The 26,397-nt window shown below is 45.0% G+C and overlaps 4 protein-coding genes and 1 long non-coding RNA gene across 7 annotated transcripts in view; 3 read left to right on the top strand and 2 right to left on the bottom strand.

Annotated features, from left to right (window-relative positions):
• The window catches only part of map2k6 (mitogen-activated protein kinase kinase 6), an 11,711-nt gene extending 1,627 nt beyond the window's left edge, over window positions 1–10,084 (bottom strand). The window contains exons 1-9 of one of the 3 annotated variants that reach the window (XM_077503018.1): window positions 9,813–10,084; window positions 8,297–8,360; window positions 7,310–7,358; window positions 7,130–7,243; window positions 1,414–1,533; window positions 521–656; window positions 392–443; window positions 187–283; window positions 45–122 (exon numbers count right to left, since the gene is read on the bottom strand). In XM_077503018.1, the coding sequence (XP_077359144.1) occupies window positions 45–122; window positions 187–283; window positions 392–443; window positions 521–656; window positions 1,414–1,533; window positions 7,130–7,243; window positions 7,310–7,358; window positions 8,297–8,360; window positions 9,813–9,921 (819 nt within the window). In that variant the 5' untranslated portion in view covers window positions 9,922–10,084. Of the gene's footprint in view, window positions 1–44; window positions 123–186; window positions 315–391; window positions 657–1,413; window positions 1,534–7,129; window positions 7,244–7,309; window positions 7,359–8,296; window positions 8,361–9,812 lie in introns of all 3 variants that reach the window. The other 2 variants (XM_077503017.1, XM_077503016.1) reach the window with 2 other exon arrangements.
• The window catches only part of LOC144005101 (uncharacterized), a 26,763-nt gene extending 11,202 nt beyond the window's left edge, over window positions 1–15,561 (top strand). Inside the window, exons 3-4 of the long non-coding RNA XR_013279495.1 lie at window positions 7,109–7,262; window positions 14,483–15,561. This is a non-coding gene — a long non-coding RNA (uncharacterized LOC144005101). The remainder of the gene's footprint in view (window positions 1–7,108; window positions 7,263–14,482) is intronic.
• On the top strand, window positions 2,484–6,898 carry LOC144005298 (uncharacterized). The gene is made up of 2 exons (XM_077503397.1): window positions 2,484–3,871; window positions 5,436–6,898. Exons 1-2 carry the CDS (start codon window positions 2,529–2,531, stop codon window positions 6,850–6,852), a joined length of 2,760 nt encoding a protein of 919 aa, XP_077359523.1. The 5' UTR covers window positions 2,484–2,528; the 3' UTR covers window positions 6,853–6,898.
• Window positions 11,674–16,897, bottom strand: btbd17a (BTB (POZ) domain containing 17a). Its single transcript, XM_077503014.1, has 4 exons — window positions 16,770–16,897; window positions 14,923–15,208; window positions 14,021–14,723; window positions 11,674–13,675 (listed from the first exon to the last, which is right to left on the bottom strand). The coding sequence occupies exons 1-4, from the start codon at window positions 16,864–16,866 to the stop codon at window positions 13,304–13,306; spliced, it is 1,458 nt and encodes a 485-aa protein (XP_077359140.1). The 5' UTR covers window positions 16,867–16,897; the 3' UTR covers window positions 11,674–13,303.
• On the top strand, window positions 15,620–26,397 carry gprc5c (G protein-coupled receptor, class C, group 5, member C). The gene is made up of 5 exons (XM_077503015.1): window positions 15,620–17,048; window positions 18,363–18,592; window positions 20,588–21,579; window positions 24,678–24,784; window positions 24,859–26,397. Exons 3-5 carry the CDS (start codon window positions 20,610–20,612, stop codon window positions 24,979–24,981), a joined length of 1,200 nt encoding a protein of 399 aa, XP_077359141.1. The 5' UTR covers window positions 15,620–17,048; window positions 18,363–18,592; window positions 20,588–20,609; the 3' UTR covers window positions 24,982–26,397.

The raw sequence follows: 26,397 nt of genomic DNA, 5'->3' as shown, positions 1-26,397 counted from the left end.
GAAAGTAAGGGAAAAGAAGAAGAGTAAGGGTTGTCTTTGGTTACCATGGTGATCCCCAAACTCCAAATGTCGGATTTGACGTTGTATCCTTTCTGGTTAGTATCAGGGTTGATCCTCTCCGGCTGAGGGAGGAAAAACATCAGCGAGTCACCATCATCCGGCTCACGAATGTACGTGCGCACTCACCGCCATGTAAGGCTTGCAGCCGGCGTCCATGGTTTTGGCCACCGAGTCCACCAGGTAGCCACTGATGCCAAAGTCGCACATCTTCACTTGCCCTTGGCTGTTGATCAACACGTTGGATGGCTTCACGTCTGTGTTGTGACCACACGCCATGTGTGACCACGGGCCACACACAACACCACTCGACAAGTCCGCCGCCGTGACCCACCTCTGTGGATGACTTGCAGCTTGCTGTGCAGATGCTCCAACGCTTTCATGATCTGAAACCAAACCAGCACAGCCTGAACCGCGATGGGGAGAAGGATAAGACGTGGTGGCGGCGAGGGCGTATACTCACAGAGACGGCGATCTTTCCCAGGATATCCTCGGGAATGGTGCGCTCCTTCTCCATCACCTTCTTGTAGAACTTGTCCAGCGACGTGTCCATCAGCTCCATGCAGATCCACACATCTCCCTGGCAAGCGCACGTTCACCTGTTATGATGATGTCATCTCACTACAGGAAGCGTGTTACAAGGACTTCCTGTCAAATGTTTCTTACCAGGACAAATGTCCCAATAAACAGGAAGTGAGTTACAGAACAACACAGGAAGTGTTAGGATGACATCATCTCACTGGACAAAGTTTCCTACTCTCCCAATGAGCAGGAAGTAGCTGTGTCCACATTCATCGGCCGGGTCCTCCGAAGGACCCTTTGCGGACCGGGTCCTCTGAAGGACCCTTCGCGGTCCGGGTCCTCCTTATGTAGCCCCTGTGGGCTGCATAAATCATGATTATATTGTACAGGCCTTCCGTTAATTTGATCTCAGCTGCGCGTGCCCACTGGGGGCAGAGAAATGCAGAATCTCACTCAATCATGAATCTTTGCAAACGGCCAATCAGAAGGGACATGACTGAACGTGCCATGCTATTTGGGGTTCATGAAGGAGTCAGCGTAGAAGAGGAGCAGAGCAGTGCTCCTAAGCAGCGTTCTCTCAGGGCCCGTCTATGGAAACGAAGGCCATATTTGAAGGTTGGTTTCGAGGGTGTGTAAAATTGGACACTGGCGTGCAGTCGGGTTGTGCCAGAGACTGACAAATTCGGCCTTCGGAGGACCCAGCCTAACGTCTTCCAAGGACATTGTCCCAGTGAGCAAGAAGTGCTACAAGGACATTTGGTCACTGGACAGGAAGTGTGTCAGGATGACACGACCTCACTGGGCAGCAAGTGTGTGTTTGCGAGTAGGAGTCACCTCTCTGAAGAGCGCCCCGTAGAAGGTGACAGTGTAGAAGCAGTCCACGGTCCTCATGGAGATGTCCAAGTCCATGAGCAGTCTCTTTTGCTCTTGAGTGTTGACGGTGGCGCGGATCAGCTGAGCGAGGAAATTTTTTTTAGCAAGTTTTACTTTGGGGAAGACAGAAGAGATTTCAGAGGAATGCTGGTGATTTCACAAGTTTATTGATTAGTTTGAGTTGATGTAAGATTTTTAACTTGAGCATTTTACTCAAGCAGTCACTAAGGACCACTGGAAAGTAGCCTTCTTCACACATACAATTTCAAATTAGAAAAGAGCATGGGACAGTTTGGGAGCTCATTTCATTCAAACTTGTTTCAAATATTCATACATGAAGTATTGTCTTGAAAAAACTATTTTGACAAAAGGATTTTTTTAAGACAGTCGTTTGAAATAGTTTTGCTTTCTGTTCACAAGCCCATGTGAAAATCAAACAGTTGGGTTTCAGTAGAATGAAATCCCAGAAGAGGATAACCAAGGCAAAACTTGTGTAAAGGGTTGTTTTTGCAACCTGTGGAAACCTGCGCACCATACCAACTGTTCTAGGGTCACGCCCCCGAGCAGATGCTGCAGTCTGTGGAAGCTCGTCTCCCATGTCGGCTGGAAGTCATAAAAGCGATGACGAGCTGAAAGACGTCTGTCCTTTGGAATCGGCAGACAATTGAAACGACAGTAGACAGAGGAGGGACTTTGGCATTTGAGAAGTTGCAGTTTTTAGATTTATTTTTTTTCCTCACACATACAATATTTGACGCTCCCACAAAGACTTAGTTGTTTTTTTTTCTCTCTGTGTGTAAGAGAGAAGTAAATGTACTGAGTCTACACGGCACCTCATACTTGTGTCACTAAAAAGACAATTGAAAATGAATAACTGCCGAGTGGCAACTTGAACAACTTGAATGTCTGCTTGGCAGATGTGCTTGACTCCCTGATGCCATTGTCCAATTAATTGCCATCTCAGAACACACCCTCCACTTGTCACGGTACAAAATTGGGAGGTACAACCCTACTTTGAGTCACTTAAAAGTGAACATTCAGATCTTGTGGACTGAGATGCTTTCTTCGCAAGAAACATGGCTCAAAGAGTTGCGGACATTCTCCGTTGTTCAGCTTGTTTGGCTGTCTTTAAAGATCCTGTCATGCTGCCGTGTAGTCACAACTTCTGCCGTGCGTGCTTGCAGAACTGGTGGGAGGTAAAAGGTGCTCGATCATGTCCACTCTGTAGGATGGAATTTAGATCGATTGATGTACCTTTGAACTTGGCACTGAGGGATATGTGTGAGGCCTTTTCACAAGCCTCAGTGGAGCCGGAGCCCACCTGCAGCTTGCACAAGGAGAAACTGAGACTTTCGGACCAACACGAACTTGTGTGTCACATCTGCAAGGATGCCGAAAGCCACGCTAGTCACAAGCCTTGTCCCCTGGAAGTTCCCCAATTTCCCAAAGAGAAACGTCAGGACGTCCTGCATGATGCGAAAACAAGACTAGAAGATTATAAGAAGACTAGACAACTGTGCAATAGTCTCGCGGATTACATCAGGGTCCAGAGGAAGCAGGTGGAAAGCAAGATCAAGAAGGATTTTGAAGAGCTTCATCGCTTCCTGCAGGTTGAGGAGGAGGCCAGGTTGGCTGCTGTGAGGGACGAAGAGCTGAAGAAGAGTCAGATGATGAAGGAGGAGATTGAGGCCCTCGGCAGAGGCATGAACGCTCTCTTAGATGTGATCAGAACCATGGAGGAGCAGCTGATGTCTACCCCAGTTTCCTTAAGTGAAAAGCTGCCGCTGCCCGCCAAGCCCGAGCTTCCCCGAGGAGCACTGCTGGATGAAGCGAAGCATGTGGGCAACCTCAAGTTCAACGTATGGGAACGAATGAAGGAGACGGTCTCCTACAGTCCCGTCATTCTGGACCCAAACACGGCCCAGGGAGGACTCAATCTGTCTGAAGATCTGACCAGTGTGAGTTCTGGAAAAGGACCGTACCGTCCAAAGAATCCCGAGAGATTAACTTGTAACGTTGCCCTCGGTTCTGCTTTAGTCTCGGGAACATACACATGGGATGTTGAGGTGGGAGACAACACCTACTGGCGAGTGGGGGTGTTGTGGTTGGACCCCTATTTGCCCGATAGCAAGATCGCTTGGAGCATCGTATTTCGTGATAATAAATACTCAACGTTTAATACCCCAACTGGATCCTTGAATCCACTAGTGAAACTGCAGCGGATCCGAGTTCATGTCGACACTCAAGAAAGATCAGTTTTGTTCTCTGATTGTCACACAAACGTTGAATTAGCCAAAAAGTACCCTTGCGATTGGCCGCGTTTGACTGGCAGTATGAAACTGTATCCTTACCTTTCCACAAAGGATGAACGTCCTCTGAGAATAATTCCACTGAAACTACAAGTTGCCACTCAATGCCAGTGACTATGTTGGAGAGATTTTGCTCCGACAATTGTTTGACATGCAGCAAAATGCTGTCATGAAAAGATTACACATGAATTGAAAGTTATGTCATTTTATGATTTTTTTTTTTTTCTCCCGCATGTATTTTATTTGCTTTTCGAAGAAGAGTTTTTGCTGTGTGCAATGGTCACCACTTGGTGGCAGAAATTCTCCAACGAATTGGACTTGATGATTGACACCTGCATTGAAATTTAGCATCATCAAATACTGTCGAGGAAATATGTGAAATAAATACATTTGAAAAGATGTGTGCGTGAGAATGTTTGTTTCAGTGCAAATGAAGCAAGAAAAATCATACTCAACAAATTCTCAAAATCCAACAAGTTCATGCACAAGTTGCAACTTATGCACAGTCATTGAGTCAAATTCCTGTGTGTTTACTTGATACATTTGGCGAAGCTCGGCTAGTCATATTATCATACCAAGTCAAATAACACCCCCATCCAGACTTTCAAGAATGCATAGAGACTATACTTGTCACAGACACATATGCACGCAACTCCTATTCCCGGTCAAACGCTTTCTTCCAGTTGCTATGACGTCGGCACTCGTGCACAACACACGTGAGCGGGACCACTTCAATAATAATACACAGACGGAACAAACTGAAGTCACTTGAATTCTCGAGGTAAACAGTTTCTCTTTGTGGTTGAACCAGTTGGGTAAAGAACGTCTGCACCTCTGCGATTGGCTGGCAACCAGTCCAGGGTGTACCCTGCCTACTGCCCAAAGCCAGCTGAGATGGGCTCCAGCACCCCCCGCGACCCTTGTGAGGAATAAGCGGTCAAGAAAATTGATGAATGGACTATGCACCTGGTATCAGTACAGCTGTTGAATTTCTTCATGTTCTAATCCTAGCCAACGGTAAAACAAATAAAAACAAAACAAAAACAGGATCTGGAGTCAGAACCAGTTTGCCAACATGTTCCTGGTTTTGTGCACCATACTGATTGTTCTCAGGCCACGCCCCACAACCACTGATCGCCGTCTCACGTTTCCTGGCATAGCCATGTGCAATCACCCTTGAAAAGGAGGACGTCACTAACGGTGTTTCTGAGGTTTGTTTCTTCACTCATTCACGTGTGTAAACACGAGTTGAAAACATTGCGATGGAACAGACAAACGAAGGTGGAAGGCACGTCTTCATTCAAAGGCAAGAAGGCAAGAAAACGCAAGACGAGCTCCAAAATGGAGGCAGTTGAACTTGAGGGTGGGACTCGTTATATGACAGAGCCAGCTGGCATATGAGGAGAAGCTGAAAATCTTTACTCGTGATTTTTCTTATTAAAGTCGTGAGTTAACCACTTTTTCTGTGTTAGCTTTTTTTGATGTGAAAGAGATTACAATCTTGAGCAACTGGAATATCTGCTTGTCTGTTGTGATGGACTTCCTCGTGCCATAGCCTGGTTAAAATATCATTTCTCGAAACAAGAAGCTAACCTGTTTAGTCACTGGATGAAAACTGAACAAAACTGGGAGGCGAACACACCTGACTGAGTTGCTTAAAGTGAACATTTAAAGTTTGTTAGCCGGTGTCTTCACAAGGATCATGGCTTGCCCAGTTGAGGACCATCTCCAATGTCCATCCTGTTTGGACATCTTTCAAGATCCTGTCATCCTGCCGTGTAGTCACAGCTTCTGTCGCGAGTGTGTGCGGCAGTGGTGGGAGATGAAAGGAGATCGATCGTGTCCAGTCTGTCGGGCAGAGTTTAAATCCTTAGATCCACCTATGAACTTGGCACTGAGGAACGTGTGTGAGGCCTTTTCACGAACCTCAGTGGAATCGGAGGAAATTTGCAGCTTGCACCAGGAGAAGCTAAAACTCTTCTGTTGGGACCACAAAGCGCCTGTGTGCCTTATTTGCAGAGATTCAGAAATCCACACTGGCCACAAGTTCTGTCCCATTGATGAAGTTGTGAAAGGTCACCAGGAGAACCTCCGGAAAACCCTCAAGTATGTCAGGAGAAGACTGCAATATTCCAAACAGAAAAGGGACAAGTGCATTGAACAAGCAGAATACATCAAGGTCCAATGGGAGCAGGTTGAACGGAAGATTAAGGAGGATTTTGAAGACCTTCGTTGTTTCCTGCAGGCTGAGGAGGAGGCCAGGTTGGCTGTTCTGAGGGAGGAAGAGCAAAAGAAGCGTCGGAGGATGAAGGAGGAGGTTGCGGCTCTCAGCAGACATATGGCCGCTCTCTCAGACATGATCAGAAGCACAGAGGAGCTGCTGACGTCTGGCCCAGTTTCCTCCATGAAGAACTTCCAGACTGCGATGGCCAAAATCCAGAAGCTGCCCGACAAGCTCGAGCCGCTTCCGCAGCGAGCTCTGCTGGACGAAGCCAAGCATGTGGGCAACCTCAAGTTCAGCGTGTGGGAGCGAATGAAGGAGGTGGTCTTCTACAGTCCCATCATTCTGGACCCAAACACAGCCGGTTCAAAACTCTGTCTGTCTGAAGATCTGACCAGTGTGAGTTTTCAAGGCAGACTGCAGCGTCCAAGGAATGCAGAGAGGTTAAAGGGGAACATTTTGCTGGGTTCTGCCTTGGACTCAGCAACACACAAGTGGGATGTTGAGGTGGGAGACAACACTAACTGGAAAGTGGGTGTGGCTTGGGGGGACCCTTGTTTGCCAAATAGTATGCTACAATCAAGTATTGGATTTTGTAATGGTGAATACAGAATATGTGCTGAGCCACTTGGATCCTGGAATCCTGCAATGAAACTGCAAAGGATCCGAGTTCACGTGGACATTAACGAAAGATCCGTTTTGTTCTCTGAATCTCATACAGACACAATATTGTGCAAAAGGAATCCTTCCGATTGGCCACTTGCGTCTGACAGCATGAATGTGAATGTGTATCCGTACTTTTACACAAAGGATACAATTCCTCTGCAAATAATTCCACTTCCACCTCGTGTTACCACTTCAAGTCCGTGATTGAGATGAATCGTTTTACATGCACGATTAAAATTGATGAGATGAATTGAAATTTGAAATGTCATTTTGTATAAGATGTTTTGGACCATAAGAAAAATATCTACCTGAGCAAATCGTTTTTTTGTTTTGAATTATTTGAAGAATTTTCTTGTCAATGATTATGATTATTGAATGTGAATGCTATGCCGAAGTTCCTCCAAATGTCTTCATGGTCTTAAAGTTTGTGGTGAAAAGATTGCATGCTTTTATTTTGAAGGGCATCTGCGGTTGGGCCCACCTTGACGGCCATGATGACTCCGCTGGGCACGTGCCTCATTTTGTCCACAACGCCGTACGCGCCACGGCCCAGCTCGCCGATGCGCTCCAGGTCGTCGGCCTTCACCTCGAAATTCTGCCCGGCGACAAAACAGGTGAAAGCACAAAGGAAGTCAAGCAGGTCAACAGGCAGGAAGTTTACCTTGTCGCCGATGGTCACGCACGCTTTGGAGTCTAAATCTCTCGGCGGGCTGAAGCACACAAAAACATGATTGATTGATTGATTGATTGATGAGTAGCTGTGTCCCAATACTGTATTGCAAGCGTGTGCGAACTTTTGTTACAAATGGTCACATCTTTAGTTTGAAATTGGATAGACTGACATAAACTTGAATACATTAATAAATAATAAAATAGATGAAATATTTTAAACAATTGTTAAATGTTGAAATACGTAAATATTGAAACGGCTAAATACTGCATTAAAATAGTTCCAATACATTTCGAAATAGTTAAATTTTAAAATAATTTTTAAAATATTGATATAAGTATTTGATGACAATTTGTTTTGGAGTGGTCATTAATTTTGTCACATGTTAATGTGTACGTAAAACATAGGTACAAAATACAAGTGATGACCATTTGGTTTTTAATCAAAAGTTACATTTATTATAATGAATGAGCACTTGTATATAACAAAACCAATTGTAAGTTTAATGGAAAGTGGAGAATATAAAATTATTTTTAAAAAATGATTAAAAGATGATTCAATATGTTTCTCGATAGTAGGATAGGATTCCGTGGAATGATTTTAAAATGTAACAGATTCAGTTCAAGTCCAAAACAATTTTCTAATTCAAATCATTTTGTTACACCTCTACAGTATATATCTGAATATATTAGCTTTAAAAAATTAACGATTAAAAATGTAGATGTATTTTTACATTTGAATACTGTCGCGTTCTTATTTATAATAAATTAATTTGCCAAATATGTATATAAAAGAATCAAAAATCAATGTACGCCATCTCAGTTAAAGGTTGTATTTTTGACTTGACCATGCGCGCTTTAAAATGCGGGGCCTTTCCTGGCGAATGTCGTGAGGGTCGGCCAATGAGAGCGGAGAGTTGCCCGGTGGGCGTGTCGTGTCAGGTGTTGGTGCATGTGAAAGGCAGCATGATGAGCTTACAGAGCGGGAGGGGGCGCTTGTTGGAAGACTTCCTTGGGGAGGGCGAGGGCCAACTTGCGCTTGCCTGCCAACGCAAACAAAAAACAAAAAAACATCAGTCGCTCGGCACGGCGGACTCATGGCTTGGATGCGCGGCTCGCAGTCGGAGGTTCTGGGTTCCGGTCTCGACTTGCTTGTTAGTCGCCGTGAAGACGAAACTACTGCTCGGGCGTGATGTGGCTTGATATTGGCTGGCGACCAGTCTCTTGTTGGTCTGCGACCAATTCTTTTGCGAAAATATTCCGTTCATGTTGACTGGCAACTAATCAGTTGTTTTTGTCTGACATGATAGTGACTAGCGACTAGTCCTTTGTGGTGTTGAGGGTTCAAATGTGAAGCGATGGGCAAGGTGCCAAGTGAGCCACATGACAAGGCGGAAGGAATTCCAAATATTCTTCCAAGGAATACCACAACAAGGACGAGGGGAAATGTTTGGCGTGTTCCAGACGTTTTCCTTGTCGTTGACGTAGTGACTACCAAGAAAAAGTTTTTTTTTTTGTTTTTTTGTTTTTTTTTATATAAAGACTTCAAATCTAATGTAAACACTGATTGGTTGCACAGAGAAGGGGCGGGGCCTAGACGGTCACGTCCTGATGTGGGTCTGTCTGTCTTGGTCTTTGCTACATTGTGGGGCCCCTCCACCCGTCTTTTTCTAGGTTTAACTACCATTGTGGGGACCGACTTGAAATTGAGGGGATATTTTGGTGGTCCCCACAAGTTCAGACCTTTTTTTGAGGGTCAAGACTCGGTTTTAGAGTTTAGCTTTGAATTGGCTTATGGTTGAGGTTAGGGTAAGGCATTATGTCAATAAGTCCCCACCATGATACAAAGACAGACGTGTGTGTGTGTGTGTGGGGGGGGGGGGGGGGGGGGGCGCCTTTTCTTCATTTTGGGGCCTATACACGCCGTGTTTTTCCAGGTTTAACTACTATTGTGGGGACCGACTTGAAATTGTGGGGACATTTTGGTGGTCCCCACACGTTCTGACCTCTTTTTGAGGGTCAAGACTTTGTTTTAGAGTTTAGTTTTGAATTGGCTTATGGGTGAGGTTAGGGTAAGGAATTGGGGGTAGGTAATAATTTTGGATGGTTGAGTTTTGAGAAAGGGTTAGAGAAAGGCATTATGTCAATAATAAGTCCCCACCATGATACAAAGACACACATGCGTGCGTGTTCACCTGACTGAGTGTGTTATAAAGGTACCACACACACACACACACAGTAGTTGTGTAACAGTTGAAGTGTACGTGCATGAGAGGATGTGCACGCGCAAAAATGTCAAGTTGACAGCAGCAAGTGGGTCATGCGCCAACCACACACACACACACACACACACAGGCAGGCAGGCGTGCATGCACACGCGACGTGACCAATTGCAGCGCGCGTGCGAGCGAGCGAGCAAGGAACTTTGCAGAATTGCACGCGCAAAAAAATGTCATCAGAGCGGAAGTGGGTCTATTGCACGACGACACGCTTACCTCCCTTGGCTCTGCCGGGGTGGGGCCCCACGGAGGGAGGTGGGGGGCCGGCCCCCTCGCCCCCCTCCTCGTCCTCCTCCTGCTGCAGCGAGATTCTCGCGGCGCACATAGGTGCACGACGATCCGCGTGCACGTCGACGGCGCGCGTGCGTGCTTTCTCCCCTCCGATTTGCGCCTCGTGCACGAAGGAATCTTGCAGAGAAGCCAGCGCGCGTGCACGAGGGGCGGGGGTTGCTGCCAGCCTTCAACTGGCGAGCTGCTTCCTGCTCTGACGTCCGCAAGGCATCATGGGAGATGCAGTCCTCACCTTATGGCACTTTTATCTCACTTTTGTTTTCAAACAGCGAAGAACAATGATGACAATTCTCCATCACAATAACGTCGACTTTGTATGCATGAAAGTTTCTAATGTTAACTTTTATAGATTATTTGTCATGGATGAATGGATACTTGATCCGACTTTGAATGATCATGATTGACAGATAATGTGACAAAGACTTTTCTTCCTTTGTGACACGCTTTATGATTCGCTGATGTATGAAACGGCAGCGGTGTAGTAGGCACATAGGACCTACTCCACTTTCTTGCCTTGAGTATCACTACCTCATATCAGCAACATTCACCAGTACCCAATACATGAATATGATATAAAGCAGCGATGAGCCCGATACTGATTCCTGGCTCTCTGATTATTCATAGGGATGACCAATAATTGCTTTTTCAGACCGATACCAGTACGACTACCGGTACTCAAGTCGAGTAGTTTCAGATACCAAAACCAAGGACCAATCTGATACTATTAGTACTTTTGATATTAAAAAAAAAAACCAACTGACAGTTTTCAAGGCAGACCCTTATATGGCAATAAAGCATTTTCCCTTCAAATTGCTTGAAATAAATGGTAATTTTCCATTCTTCTCATTTCTAGTTTATCGGAGTATTGATTCTGTAGTTAAAAAACTTGATGTGATGGAGAAAAACTGAAATCAATTTAAAATTCTGAAACCAAAAATGAGTCCAAAACGGCCATTAATTCAACAAAAAATGGTCTCCCTCAGTGTTACTGACTTAAAGGCCCAATCTGCTGGTTTCACTCTGGAAAAGGCACTTTTTAAATACAGAATTTAATCAAACTACTTCTCAATTTATAGATATGGGCTTTTCATAATGTGTGGGGGTGATTTTATCCTAAAACCCCAACCCCCCCAACCTGTATTTTGCCATTGTGTGTTGTTTTTGTAAACAGCGGGACGTTCCTGTGGAAAGACAGTGTTTACACCCCTCCAGCCAATCGCAGAGCGGGGGGTGGCGTGTTGCAAACGGGTCGGGCGAATTTGCCGGCTGCGTGACATCACTCCCGCGGCAATTTGAAAGCAGCACGGATTATTATTTTTTAAACTTCTGTGAGTGAGTGAGTGAGTGAGTGAGTGAGTGAGTGAGTGAGTGAGTGAGTGAGTGAGAAAAAAAAATCCGTGTTGCTTTCAAATTGTCGCGGGAGTGACGTCACACAGCCGGCAAATTCGCCAAGCCCCGTTTGCGACACGCCACACCCCGCTCTGCGATTGGCTGGAGGGTTGTAAACACTGTCTTTCCACAGAAACGTCCCGCTGTTTACAAAACAAACACAAATGGCAAAATACAGGCTGGGGGGTGAGTGTTGAGGACAAAATCACCAACAGAAATGAAGACAAGCCCTGATCTGTAAATTGAGAAGTAGTTTGTTTGTTTAAATCCTGTAGTTAAAAAGTGCCTTTTCCAGAGTGAAACCGGCAGACTCGGCCTTTAACTCTGAATTTTCGAAGAATCCAATAGAAGAACTTTACAGATTAATTCAATTTCAACAAGTTTATTATTGTGCTTTTGTAATATTTGGTTTCAAGTGTAAAGTTGAATAAATGTGGAAAGAGTTGAAGGGAGCACATCTACAATGTAGTCAAAAGTAAATAAATAGCACCAGAAGTTTGAGAGGCAACACGACGTCAGCGTGGCGGGAAGACGACGATGACGACGACACGACAAATGAGAGCACAAAAATGTCAATCGGCAACCCTCTATTTGCTTTCCCATCCGCTTATGAAAATGTACTTTTAAAAAAAATAAAAAAAATTGCGGATGTTCGCTCATCGTCCATCACTTGACTCTACCTAAAAAAACAAACAAACCAAAAAAAAAACTCCTTATGATTGCCATGATCAAGATTTCCCCCAAAATCGCAAACAAGTGAACCAAAAAAAATGGCATGTGAGCAGAAAAAAAATCCTACAAATAATCATCAGGGAGTTCCACAAATAATGAGGAAGCCAACAAAATTGCAAATATGTTGGGCTCCCTTGCGTGTATAGTTGACCATGGTAGTCGCACCACTTGACGGTGGAGTTTGCAGTTTTTCGCTTCACGCCACTAATTCCAACGCTAACCTGCACGAGCCCGATTCTCAAACACAGCCCCTCATAATGGAACAAAATTATGGAATTGTGGCATCATGATGAATCAAGAAAATGCCATCAGCCTTCAACAAAAGACTTGTGCTAGCAATGCTAAGCTAGTAATAGGACTTTTGACAAACCGGCATTAGCTGCTACGGTGGTAGCTTTACTTATTCGTTGATAGTCTTACATTAACACAAAATTTATCTTTGGAAGACTTATTTCTGTGAATGCACAATCATAAGATCCAAACGTGGAGCAGAAATGCTAAGACCACGTTTGTTCTAAACCCTCTCGGCTGCCTTCGGTGCACTTGTTCTGCTTCTGGTTTGCTCAGTTGTTTGTAAACCGGGATGGGCATGTTTTTGGGATACATATTCCAAAAGAGTCATCAAAGGTCGGATTGACACTTGTCTGACAGTTGATCTTACAATGCCTTCTGAAGGCAAAAACCTGCAAACTCCCGCTCGAATGAGAGATGAAAGAGATCTGATCAGCTGCAAAGGTGGAATGGAGACAACCGGACTCTTGTTGGCTGTTAAAAAATTTGACTTTTAAACCAAAAGGCTTCTTCACTTCCTAATTTTAGTTTTGGACTGTCCTCTTTGTCTCTGGTGGTGATCATATTAGGCTTGTTGACATTATGTGCATAGCGATCAGTTTTTCACCCGCTTGGTGGCTGGGTGTCTGCTTTTCCCATCAGGGTCAGTCTTTGTATGAGTGATATCAGGACTTTGTTTCAAGCGGACAATAAGTGATGTAGGATGACACGACACTCCTGGAGGTTTACATTTAGAGGTGAAGAAGCCTCTTTGGATTAAAGGTAAACCGTCTTCAACAAACACGGGGATTCCTATTGCCTGTGTTCAACCTTTGCGACTTAACGTGACCTTGCGACTGAAAATCTCCGCAGACGTAGAGGCAGAGATGGGAAATCCAGAAAGTAAAAACCCTGCCATAGTTTAGGCAGTTAAACGAGATTGTTGAGTAGAAGCACCTGTGACTAAAGCCAAACTGTGGCAGGGTTTTTACCTTCTGGGGTTGCGATTGGCATGTGTGCATGATTTAGTTCTTGCTGGCGACGAGGCTCTGGTACATGGGCTTGACCACCACGTGGAGCATCAATGACCCGTCCACCAGGTACTCAGAGGTCCGGCGGTGCAGGTCGGCATCGGCCAGGAAGTCTCCGTTCTCCTCGGTGCTCTGGTGGAAGTCGTACACGTGCTTGACCAGCAGCCGGCCCTGCTGCTGCGCCACCACCAGGACAGTCTTCTGGAAGCTCACGCCGGCAAAGTCGGCGCTGGAGGTGGCGGGCGTGACGATGATGCGGGGGCGCCCGCCCTCCGCACGCGTGGGCTGCATGGCGCCCGTCTCGATGTACATGGGCCTCATGCTGAGGGGCAGCCAGCGGGGCGAGAACAGGACGTTCCAGGTAACCTGCGGATTTACATGGTTTCCGATTTAAGCTCAGCACTTGCCTGTAAGCTAAACCTTTGACAACGTAAAGTTTGGGGTTTGTGACCCGAAAAGGGGGGAGTCCATATTGAAGGGAATTTACTGTGTGCTTGAATGAACTAATACGACCCAGTAAAGAGAGATTGAATAAATCCAGGTCGGATCAAATCAGTTGGAGCGGCTTCCAACAAATATTTGTGACCATTTACAAATACTCTTTATTGACCCACTTTGACGGTAGTCAACGGAAAGCTGCGTTGGAGTGGAATGTAACTGCCAAATTAGGAGAATACAGCAAAAGAGTAGACGGGGGAGTTAGTAAATTACCCGCTTGCTGGCGTCATGACCGCTGGGCCCGAGCTGCGTCTGGAAGCTGGTGCTGCGGTCATCGCGGGTGGGGTTGCTCACCACCCAGGGGGAACCCCACAGCGGGGCCAGGTAGTTCCTGGGCACAAACAAGCTGCAATTGACGTCAAAGTACTTGGCCATGTGCACGGGGGAGGCAGCATGGAACTGGTAGGACATGTAGAGCAGGTCGCGGACCGACTCCCGGTAACGGGCCAAGACCGCCGACTGGGTCTGAAGGCGGAAGAGCTCTCGGGGTGGCATCATGGCGTAGCGCACCGCTCTCAGCGCATTCTCCGCCGTCAGCCCGTCGGGACGGTTATGCGAGATCCACTCCTCAAGCCCGGCAAAGAGCTCCATCTCACTGTGCAGAACCAAATCGGACCGGCGTAGAAGCGTCATGAGCAGCTGGGAGCTGAGACCGGTCCACTCTCCGCTCTGCAGGACCGAGGACAGGTTCCAGGCCAGGTACTGCAGGCAGCCGTCCCGCAGCGCCGCATCGCCTGCCTCCACCGCGTACTCGTACCAGCCCGCCACGTGGCCAGAAGGCGATTCCCGGGCCAAGTTAAGAGTCATGTAGCGAGTGAGGCCCTGCTGCAGTGCCACCACCTGGTACTTGGTGGCCAGGCGGTGCAAGGGGGTGGCCTGATCTAGTCGCAGGGAGAGGTCGCCGCAGTACAGGTATCTGTAACCGCAGGGAATGGAAAAAAACTGTCACGCATTCCAAAAACATGTTAGCATGTTAGTTTTACTCAAGACTCTAAATTATCCGTAGGTGTGAATGCTGGTTTGTCTTCATGTGCCCTGACATTGACTGATGTGTTTTTTATTTTGTTTTTAATGTTGTCTGTATTTTTGTTTGTGCGACGCGGGACTGGTCCAACCTGACGAACTTTTCGAAGACTGCGGCGCATTCTGGGGTCTCGCGCAACGTGAGCATGCTGCCGTTTCGATCCCGCAGCATGTCCTCCAGGACCGGACTCTGCAGCGACAGAACCAGCGCGTGGACCGCCATCAGCTTCACCTCGTCGGCGTTGGGGGTCTCCACCCGCAGCATCACGTCGCTGCCGTTGCCCTGCAGCAGGAGCGCCTCCAGACGCTGAACCAGTGTCAGAGAGTGGCTCAGGGTGTCCATGCCGCCGTCTGGTCCGCTGTCCACCTTCAGGGGCCCTGAGGCGAGGCAAGACAAGTTTATTTGAAGAGCGCCATCGTGTAAATCCAAAGAGAGGTTCTAAGAATGATTTTTTTCCCCTATGTGTATATTTCCAAAGTGTATCCAAAACTAGTGAAGTGAGTTAAGAGGAGCGACCAGTGGGGCCTCTCCCAACCCGGCGGTTGTTGGAGGCGCGCGCGCGCAAACCGCCCAAGCACCCTGAAGGGCAGACAGGGCCAGTGCGGTGGGGAGACCGGTCAGCCCTCTGGCCGCCGCGCCCACCCAGGGCACCAGTAATTCTACCGGAGTAGGACAGGCCGCTACCACCTCCCGCCCAGTCCCCGGAGCCTGAAACCTGGGCCAGGGAAGGAACCCCAGGGGAGGGGGAGGGGGGAGGGGGACGGGGGACGGGGGACGGGGGACGAGGGGAGGAGATGACATGGAGTGTAATAATAATTGAGAACAAGAGCAAGTGACAACATGACATCAGGACGAATTCGAGCAGGCTTCCTCAATTCTGGTCATTGAGGGCCGGAGTCCTTCAAGTTTGAGATGTTTCCGCCCTCCAACACACCTGATCCATATAATCATCTCATCAGCCAGCTCTGCAGAAGCCTGATAACGATCTTGGTCTTTAGAATCAGGTGTGTTGGAAGACGGAAACATTTCAAACCTAGAGGGCTTCTCCACGCTCGAGGACCAGGATTGGGGAAGCCTGAATTAGTGGATGGAATTTGTGTAGAAAGTTCTCGCACATGCTTGAGAGTTGACAGTGAACTCAAATCGCATGAAATTAATTGACGTGTTGTCGAACCTTCACTTGAGACATTGGCCCTAGACTAGAAAGTTCTCCTGGGACTTGTACCTCATCTCAGGACTAGATCCTTGACATTTCTTGAAACTAGAAGCTTCTCAATTGATAGGAACTTGACTTTGGAGGGAGAATTCAAGCCAGAATCACTAAATCCAGCAAAGTGTCTCTGGACTTGAGGCTCTCACTGAATCTGAGACACGTTTAGTGCCAATTTTAGGGCCCCAAAACACTTGACTTGTCTTTTCTGTGTTGAGTTTTTGGTTCATTGTGAAGCTTCTGCCCGCTGTTACTAGGAAAGTCATTAGGTCATTGATCATCAGTGGCCTGGTAACTGATTGTGGGTCACATTTAATTAAAACTCAGCCCCCCTGTGTAGTTATTGATCCACTTGTCATGAGTCCTCACCGGCATGATGACCAGATTCATCGTTTCTCGACTGGTTCCTGGTCAACTACTTGATGAAATTCTACTCCAAAATTAGCAAATGCTCATTTTCTCCAGCTGGACTTGAACTGGAGTCTGTCCTGACCAACTTGGGCCGAGATGTGGACTACGACCGAGACAGATTGTCAACCAATCACATGGCAAACGTTTGCAAACATGTTCATACCGAAGGACAATTTGGAGTCTAACAATGAATCTCTTAAATGTAGGAGATTGCCGGAGTACCTGCCTGGAGAAAACCTTACAACAACTTTACGTGGACCCACGATCAAGTCGATTTTTCAGTCCCGCGTTTGAGAATTTAAAAAGCTTTGCCTCACCCGCCGCCGCCGTCAGCACGCACGCAGCCTGAAGCAGCAGTTGCATCACCACCTTCATCTTCTTCATCTCTGAGCGTCCTCCTCTTCCTGCCTGCATCTGATGTGGATGACGATGACAAGGACTTTTGAATGTGGGTCATCGGATGTGCCCGCTTCCTGGGTGGAGCCTGGCCTGGGAGGCCGTACGCCACCATGGACGACGACAAGGATGACTCCAGTTCAGAACCTGACACGCGGGTTCAAACAGAAGAACTTTAATGTGCGGTCCCCACAAACAAAGTAAGTTTGTATAGATGTGCCGTTGCCACGACAACAAAACACCCTTCATTTGTATGGTACATACTGTATGAAGAATAATACAACATGGATACAGCATATAAACTTTCATCCAATATAAATGCATTTCAATACAGTATATGCTCTTTAAAAATATATTCAGATGAAATTTACATGCATGAATATAAAATAAAAATAGAGTAGTAGATGTGCGTGTCGGAGATTATCAGCTCCACTGCACTTGAGTGTCCTCCAAACTGCTTGCACTTACACAAGGTGACCACTAGAAGACAGCAAGTCATTGCTACTACTCAGTGTACTCCATTTAGACTTGTGGTGGGAACCCCTGGGTACCTCACTATACGATACAATGTGCGATACAAGGCTCACAATAACAATTATCTCACGATATGACGATAACATGAGTATCGATATATTGGTCAGGTCATAAATCCACAATAATCTACGAAAAAACTAATAAAATAATTAATATAAATAAATGAAAAATGGAAATAAATTTAAAAAATGAGAATTAGAAATGCATATAATAAAAGTAATATATATATATATATATATATAATTTAATTTAAAAAATATATAATAAGACGAAGCTCATGAGTCACCTCAAGCCTTGCATCCATTTCCCCGCCACTACGAGGGGCTCCCCCTAGCGGCCCGCCAAGGAATTGCTCAAGTCAAGAACAATGGAGCCGTTATAGTGGCTGAATATTAACAAATAATCGCGGTACTTGCGTAGGCAGACAGGAGGAGAGACAAAGTATTACGATTTATCGCGATATTGATATATCGTCACACTCCTTATTTAGACTGTGTGCACGCGTCTGAATTAAGAAACTTGTTTGAATTATAAATGTTATGAGTTTTTATTAATGACACTCATTTATGTGATATGTTATTGATTTGTCCCAATAAATAGGAAACTGATACTTATCAATATGTAACACCATTTCTATAAAATGATCACTTATGCAACATTCCTAGGAAATCACAATGCCTCATTACTGTTTTTTTTGTTTTGTTTTTTGTTTTTTTTTGTTTTTGTTTTTTAAGGCTGCAGGCTCCTCGTGCACATTGGTGACGCTACATGTTTATTATCTTTATTTTTATTTATTTTTTATTTTGGCCAGAAAATCTGTTCCATATTGCAATTTTAAAATAAGATTTTACCAACTATTTCTTTCAAGTCACTTCCCAAAAATAAATGGAAAATAGTAGTTCACTGTATTTGTATTTATTTATTCCTTACTATTGTTTTCCTGGTACTATACATGCAAGCAGGTATTTTCATCATTACAGGATATCGCCACCAGGCGTCTCTCCACCCTCAATTGTAGTGGCGCAGCAGCTTACTGCGTTCAAGCGTGGCCCCTCCCCTTCCAACCTGGCCAAGGGATTTTCTCCTTTGCGCTTCAGCGGGTGAACACGCAAAGAGTGCAAGTGAAGCCACCTGAGAGCAGGTGAATGTGGCGTTTGTCCCCACTTTTTTGCCTCCCGTCTTGACTGATCAATCTGAGCTCGGCCGTCAGGTACGTCAATGCATCACTCGCACTCCATTTGTTACTTTCAAATTAATTTTTAAATTCTATTTGTCACCCCAGTCTCTGTAAGTTTTACTTTTTGTTGTACTTTTTGGACGCGTTAAGTACATTTTCATATTTAATATTTTCATATTTAATTTTATTTTTGAGTTTTTGTCCGATGATTGTGTAGTTTTTTCACCCTTCTGCTTGGTTAGCAGCTAGCTGCGCTAGCATTAGCATCTTTCATCATATCAGGATGGATGGGGATGCTTGACAAATGCCAATCATGCAGAGGTCACCATGGCAACCATCACAGGGACCTTGTTGCTATCGCGCAGCTGTGACTTAACACTCAATAGTACACGACAATACTGAACAACGCCACACAACACGATAAACAAAATGATACACTATTGCAGTTCATTCAACTATACAATGCTGCAATAAAAATACACTCAATTAAACTCAATAAAATCACACTCGACATTAAATTTGAGTGCACTAGTGACTGTACACGTCCGCTATGTTGACTTTTCGGAAGCTCATTTGTGCACTTTCACCCGCGTCAAACTTGAAATATTTGACTTGAGTTAAACATTAATGTTTCTCTCTCGCCTCATCTCACAGCTGACAAGTTGTGTGCGTGCGTGCTTTTTTTTTTTTTTTTCCCCCCAGCACTGATACATTAACGATTATTAGTAGGGGTGTGCCAAAACATAGATTCATAAAAGAATCAAGATTCTCATTTATTAATCAAATCGAATCGATATTAATATCCAAAAATCGATTTTATTTAAATTAGAAATGAAGAAGAAGGGGAAAAGGCAGTTGTAGCCCACATGCTGTTTTTGTGGGAAAAAGGCACTTACAATACAAAATTAATAAATGTTTAAACAAAACAAAAAATACACTTTAATGTCTCTTATTTGTCATTTTGTCTTACAAAGCAGACTGGAGTAGATGATGACAATGTTGTGCATATCTATAAATTGAAGCAGAAATCATTTGTCAATCAAATAATTCTGAATCGAAAATCGTTTGAATCGAGAATCGAAAATCGATTCTGAATCGAATCGTAGACCCAAAAATCGTAATCAAATCGAATTGTGAGACAGTCAAAGATTCCCAGCCCTAATTATTAGAAGAGCCGATTATTGGAGCCAACATTCACTTTCCCTAAAAGGGAAAATATCGGTGTCCAAATCCAACAATTAACTTTGTCAAAAATGATTTAAGTATGTATTTATTGAACCACTTTTTAGATTTACAAAATGTTGCTCTTTTTTTTCTTTTTTTCTTTTTTTTTAATCTGAGGCAATATTTTTGTTTTTTAATTCTAACAAAATGTCCAGGGTCATTATGTATTTAAAGGTTAAATGAAAACTTCAACAAGTCAAATAGCTCCCTCTTATTTAAAAAAAAAAAAAAAAAAAAAAATCTTTCTTTTAGTTTTAATTTTAAACCAAACCAGAAGGGGCCGAGAGTTTCCATAGTCGGCAGCATCTCCTCAAATGTTCCCGGGAAATGTTAAGAAATAGTTAACACAGTTTGAAATTGATCTCTTATTGGCTGTCAGCGCTTTTCAAAATAGTCGATGCTGCTATTTGTCAAAATTCACAAAATCAGCTCTGATAGTTGGCCTGGCTGATAACTGGTCGGCTTGAATAATAAATCAAATCAAATAAAAATAAATTAAACAAATATATATATAAATAAATAAATGAAACAATATAAAATAAATAATAAAATATAAATAAAAAATAATAAAAAATAAAATAAAAATGTTAAGAAATATTTCCCTGAAATTACCACAGTTCGAAATTGATCTGTTTTTGGTCGTCAGCTTTTCAAAATGGCCGATGCTGATATTCGTCAAAGTTCACAATATCAGCTCCGATAGTCGGCCTGGCTGATAATCGGTCTATCCCTACTTGAATAATAATCGGTGCATGTCTCCCCACCCAACCTGACGAGTATTTTTGTGTGTGTGTGTGTTAACAGGAAGTCTTCGCTGACGAGCGCGATGTCATCCAACAACACGAGTCGCCCGTCAGGCTGCGGCCCCCAAGTGTCACCCCTCTACTTTGCATTGTGCGACCTGGACGCGGTGTGGGGCGTGGCGGTGGAGGCCTTTGCCTCGGCGGGCGTCGCGGTCAGCCTGGTCCTGTTGATCGCGCTGCTGGCCAACGTGCCGTTCACGCGCGAGCGCCAGCGTAGGAACGCGGTGGCGCTCCACGCCGGCTTCCTGACGTGCACGGCCGGCCTCTTCGGCCTGACCTTCGCCTTCGTCGTGGGCGAGGACCTCTCCACCTGCGCCTCGCGCCGCTTCCTGTTCGGCGTCCTCTTCGCCGGCTGCTTCTCGTGCCTGCTGGTCCAAGGCGTGCGCCTCAACGCCCTGGCCAGGACGGAGCGGGCCCCGCGGGCGTGGATCTCGTGCCTCGCCGCCTTGGCGCTATGGTCGGTGGAGGTGCTGATCAACGCCGAGTGGCTGATCATCACGGTGGCGCGCCGGCCGGACGGCGAGGGGGCAGCCGCCGCCGCCTGCCGGGTGGCCAACGCCGACTTCGTCATGGCACTCATCTACGTGATGGCGCTCCTGCTGGCCGCCCTGGGCGCCGGCCTGGGCGTCATGGCGGGAAAAGGCAAGCGGTGGAGGAGGGAGGGCGCCCTCACGGCGGCGTGTGGCATCGTGTCTGTTGGCATCTGGGCGGCGTGGATCGCCATGTACGTCTACGGGAACCGGGGCGGCGGCGGGCCCCGCTGGGACGACCCCACGCTGGCCGTGGCCCTGGTGGTCAACGCTTGGGTCTTCCTGGCGCTGGTTGCCGTCCCGCAAGTCTGCTGCCTGGCCGGGGATGCGGATGACGAGCCCGAGTTTGGGGAGGACGCGTACCCGGGCGGAGGAATCGGCTACGAGAACATCCTCAAGGAGCGGAACGCTGGCAAAGTCTTCGCAGACAACAAAGCGTTCAGCGTGGACGAGAACGCGCAAGGTAGGGGTTGGGTACCTCACAATACGATACGATATGCGATACAAGGCTCAATGTAATGATTATCTCACGATATCGCGGTTATTGATATATTGCTCAGGTCATAAATCCACAATAATCTACGATAAAACTAATCAAGGCATAAAACTGATGTTTTGTTCGATGAGAAAATATTAAATCCAATCAAATCAATATTAATATTCTTCAGAAATTGTGTGCTTCAAAAATTCGAAACATAAAATATGTTTTCAAATGTTAAAATTGAAGATACGAGACACATTTTTTATAGAAACGTATGCATAAGTGAGTCAGATGAATGTCTTCCACAAGTCAGTGTGCTGATGAGTCTTCTTCTCTTGAAGACTTGCGTCCATTTCCCCGCCACTCTTATGATGCACTCCCCCTAGTGGCCTGCCAAGTCATTGCTCAATAAGTCATGAACATTGGAGCCGTGGTAGTGGCCGTATACTACAAATATCGCCATACTTGCGTCGGTATATTGATAATCTATCGGGAGACAAAGTATCTCAATTTATCACCATATCGATATATTGTCACACTCCTACTGTCAATAGCCAACAATTTTTTACAATTAAAGATGCAACCATTTATCGATTATCAATTTATTCAATTTTTGGTAATTGATGAATAGATTAGCAATGATTTTTTTTTTTTTTTTTTAAATTGTCTAAATGCTGGCGGCACGGTAGTCGAGTGGTTAGCACGTCCGCTTCCCAGTTCTGAGGTCTCCGGTTCGAGTCCAGGCTCGGACCTTCCTGGGTGGAGTTTGCATGTTCTCCCCGTGCCCGCGTGGGTCTTCTCCGGGTACTCCGGTCTCCTCCCACATTCCAAAGACATGCATGGCAGGTTAATTGGGCGCTCCGAATTGTCCCTAGGTGTGCGTGTGAGTGTGGATGGTTGTTCGTCTCTGTGTGCCCTGCGATTGGTTGGCAACCAGTCCAGCGTGTCCCCCGCCTACTGCCCAGAGCCAGCTGAGATAGGCGCCAGCAGCCCCCGCGACCCTTGTGAGGAATAAGCGGTCAAGAAAATGGATGGATGGATGTCTAAATGCTTGTAATTTCAGATCCTCAACAGTCGACATTTTCAGATTTTTGTTGTCCTCCGTGACTGATGATGATCTGAGTTTTCAACCAGAACCATCCATCCATTGTCTTGAGTGCTTATTCCTCACAAGGGTCGCGGGGGACCAGAATCAACAATTTTATTTATTTATTTATTTATTTATTTATTTATTTATTGACGATGAGCCATTTTTCCGATTATCCTCACATGACAGACCAAATCAGTAACTGAATCATAGTTCATTTATGTCGATTTAAAATACTGTCCTGGTTTTGGGGGGGAAAAAAAAAGATGAAAAAACATTTTAATGTGATCCTTTAATAGAAAAATGATCAACAGCTTTAGCAATTACTGCAATAATTGTTAGTTGCAGCCCTAGAATAAATATTCTATTGATTATTCCATCAATTAATTGAGTAAAATTATCTTTGCATTAAAGTGGACCACAAAACCATTTTTTCACCGTTTGTGAATTAACCAATTATTGTTGTTTGTTTGGCATTGTGAGTGGATTTTAAATAATGACTAAAAAAGCTTTTTTTGAAATTGATTCAAGATTATGCCCGACAATGTTTGCAAATTACTTATTTTGATGAACACAAAAGATCAATCAGTCTGTCAAAAATGAGACATGGATCCTTGAGAGGCTGAAATCAGATGATTTGGACCATTTTGAAGTTGTTGTTGTTGTTGTTTTTTTTTATTCAATTCAATTTTATTTCATTCCTTAAGAGAGAAATGAAAAGGGACAGAAAGAAGTAAAACTTATCAGTTTAATAATGACGATAACATTTACATCCCAAATGACCACTCGATTATTCAACGAGTTGTTGATTCATTTGATAATCAGTTGTTGAGATTCATTAATGTATTTTCATTTGAAGACAATCGGTCTTGAAAGTGAATTTCAAAGTGAGTTGACATTCGGATGTGATAGCGCCACTTGCTGCTTGACTTGAGCTCTTGCTGACGGCCACGTATGTTTGACGATTGACAAGGTTGAAGTCGGCACAAAGTCAACAAGATTTCCCCCTTGGGAAAATGTCAGCTTCCTGTTAATGTGTCATCGTCGTCCCTGAGCGCGTCCTGTCCTGTGTTGACGCCGTCTCCGTGGTAACACGTCCCTGCCCGTGTGACACTTTGGCAACACTGCTGTTAATGAAACAGCAAAAGCCTCACTTCAATCATTGCCAAATAATGTTTGCCAACATTTGAACTTTCATGACAGGAGAGGGGACGGGAGGCTAGAGGAGAAATGGCAGCAAAACAGGCTAAAAATACTGACGTCGAGCAGGGTGAGAGGCAATTTGCATACCAGGTGTGGTGTAAGTGTGAGTTTGTGCTCATTAACTCACCTGGCCAGGAGACCAGAGGAAAGATCAAAGGAAAGAAAGATGAATCAAACTCCAGCACCAATCAGACACCACCTGCCACCCACAGGCTTCCAAAACCAGAATCTTGCACCAATCCCAGAAACCTCCCAATTCCAACAGATTAGGGAGATCTCAAGAGACCAGAGGAAAAAACTAAAGGAAGGATAGAGGAAGCAGAGTGAGATCCACAGACACCAGCCTCCACTGATTCAGCAACCACTGGGAGAAGAATACATTTTCAATTGAGAGTAAAAAACGTATTTTCCATCGCTAGGCTTTTTCCCAAGTATTTTTTGCTTTGGACCTGCCCCAATGGGTCCACGCAGCAAAGTCTCGGGGACGCCGGCAGGCTCGGATCTTGTCTCGGGTCGGCCGGAATCCTGGCAATCGCGATAATCGACTTTCAGATTCGTGTCGGGATTAATCGGTATCAAATCGAATCGTGACCTATGAATCGTGATACGGATCGAATCGCCAGATACGAGGCAATTCACACCCCGAGTGGCTGGATATGAACTACAGATATCGCCATATTTGATTTAGTTGTATCGATAATCGATTGGGAGACAAAGTATCACGATTTATGGCCGATATCGATATATCGTCCCACTCCTAATGTTGACTGCTGCGGTGTTGCGCTTGCAGCCGCCAAGATGGTGTCCCCGTACAGCGGCTACACGGGTCAACTGAGGAGTTGCGTGTACCAGCCCACCGAGCTGGCCCTCATCGCCAAAACCCGCGTGGCGGCCTCGGTGAGTACGCAACGATGCTCGCGACTCTCGTGCACAGGTGATCTGTCAGGTATTTTCTTTTGTTCCTCCGGCAGAATCCTCCGGAAGCCTCCTACGACTCGGCCATTCCCCGAGCGTCGGCAGCCGGCAGCGGCGGAGACGTGGCAAACGTTACGGACGCGTCGGATAACGCCTCGCACAGGACATCCGACTGGTGACGCCCTATGGTGATCGTTTGCCAACATTTGACCTTTGACCTTTTCACAGCTGTGATGGAGGCCAGAATTGAGAACTTATTGTATTTTTTTTTAATTCTCTCCATGTTCCATATATGGTCATTTGACGAGTGTACACGACACCACACAGGAAGTCGAACTGTGGATGGATAAGACGGCTATGATTTCATGAGTTTGCGTCCAGATTTAGCCTGTTGAAAACAGCAGCATCGCCACGGCAACAGTGTGCTAACGCTAAACGGCACTACACAAATAGTACACGACCCTCAAAGTAGCGCTGGGTATGGATTTCTAAAATTCATCAATTCATGTTGATTGAGATTCAAGGCTTTCACAAAATTCAAATTTTTATGTTATATATATTTATATTTGGCACATTTCTTTTTACATGATATTCAATTTGAATTAAATCATTGTAAATGTAAATTGAAAATATTCTGAGTTATAAGTCAGTTTTTTCACGTAAGAAATTACTTTGAAATTCCTGTCAAGAGTACAAAAAAAATTTACACCAAAAAAAATATTAAAATTCTATTTGAAATTTTTTAGTCAGTTTTTCTTGAATGTAAGAAACTACTTTGAAATTCCTGTGAATGGTACACAAAAAATACACCTTTAATTAAAATCCAATTTTTTAGTTTTTGTCAAATTCACCTGAATTTATGGTAAAAAGCAGCATCAAAAGGATTAATTTATGTTTTTTTGGAATTGCTAACGGGCTATGAAAAGGAAAACGGATTCAAATGAATCGATTTTTTTTTTCCTCAAAACCAGCCCTAATCAAAGCTACAGTTGACTGACTGCATGTTAATTTTTCTGTTACGTTCTCCACAACATCCGCGACGTAAAACTACAAAATTCAACACGACACTAAACTGCACACCAGCAGAGCAGACAAAAATTTTTTTTATTTTATTTTACATGCCACGTGACTTGAAGAATCGTCAAATTGTTTGAATGCTTCCATGTGCAAATCTTCTGAACGCTATTTTTTTCCATTTTCCTTCCTCGGAAAATAAAAGCGCATCCGCTCGTTTCCTGTCGTGCGCAAAGCCTGATGGGAGTCGCAGTCCGTCTCTCCGTCCGTCCGCTCCATCCCGCCTCAGGAAATAGGTCAAGGTCGTTGGAGGACGTTTTGATTGGAAAACTCTCTCGCTCGTCCGTGCGCACGTGTTTGTATATCATCTAGTTTGTGTGCGCGTGTGTCAGTTCCACAAAGCGGACCTTGCAAGCTTAAAATCCTGCTGGTTCGACTAAGTAGTGTCTCAAATGTTCTCCAGTTTGGATACTGTCAATATATGGAATAGTATGACGAGAAATGTTTCTTGGGAGGAACAATATGGCCGCCTCACCACATATATATATATATATATATATATATATATATATATATATATA

Source organism: Festucalex cinctus, chromosome 17 (assembly GCF_051991245.1).
Source record: "Festucalex cinctus isolate MCC-2025b chromosome 17, RoL_Fcin_1.0, whole genome shotgun sequence".
NCBI classification, from domain to species: domain Eukaryota; kingdom Metazoa; phylum Chordata; class Actinopteri; order Syngnathiformes; family Syngnathidae; genus Festucalex; species Festucalex cinctus.
The sequence above is the reverse complement of the archived record's forward strand: the minus strand, read 5'-3'. Positions and strand labels throughout refer to the sequence as shown.

What these genes read in the sequence shown, in the direction of transcription:
- LOC144005298 (XM_077503397.1), top strand. Translation starts at nt 2,529, where the DNA reads ATGGCTCAAAGAGTTGCGGACATTCTCCGTTGTTCAGCTTGTTTGGCT. An exon ending in CAAGTTGCCACTCAATGCCA is followed by an intron (nt 3,872 to 5,435) that starts GTGACTATGTTG and finishes GAACATTTAAAG; the next exon opens with TTTGTTAGCCGGTGTCTTCA.
- btbd17a (XM_077503014.1), bottom strand. Translation starts at nt 16,866, where the DNA reads ATGCAGGCAGGAAGAGGAGGACGCTCAGAGATGAAGAAGATGAAGGTG. An exon ending in CGTGCTGACGGCGGCGGCGG is followed by an intron (nt 15,209 to 16,769) that starts GTGAGGCAAAGC and finishes GCCTCGCCTCAG; the next exon opens with GGCCCCTGAAGGTGGACAGC. An exon ending in GTCTTCGAAAAGTTCGTCAG is followed by an intron (nt 14,724 to 14,922) that starts GTTGGACCAGTC and finishes CTGCGGTTACAG; the next exon opens with ATACCTGTACTGCGGCGACC.
- gprc5c (XM_077503015.1), top strand. Translation starts at nt 20,610, where the DNA reads ATGTCATCCAACAACACGAGTCGCCCGTCAGGCTGCGGCCCCCAAGTG. An exon ending in CGTGGACGAGAACGCGCAAG is followed by an intron (nt 21,580 to 24,677) that starts GTAGGGGTTGGG and finishes TTGCGCTTGCAG; the next exon opens with CCGCCAAGATGGTGTCCCCG. An exon ending in AAACCCGCGTGGCGGCCTCG is followed by an intron (nt 24,785 to 24,858) that starts GTGAGTACGCAA and finishes TTCCTCCGGCAG; the next exon opens with AATCCTCCGGAAGCCTCCTA.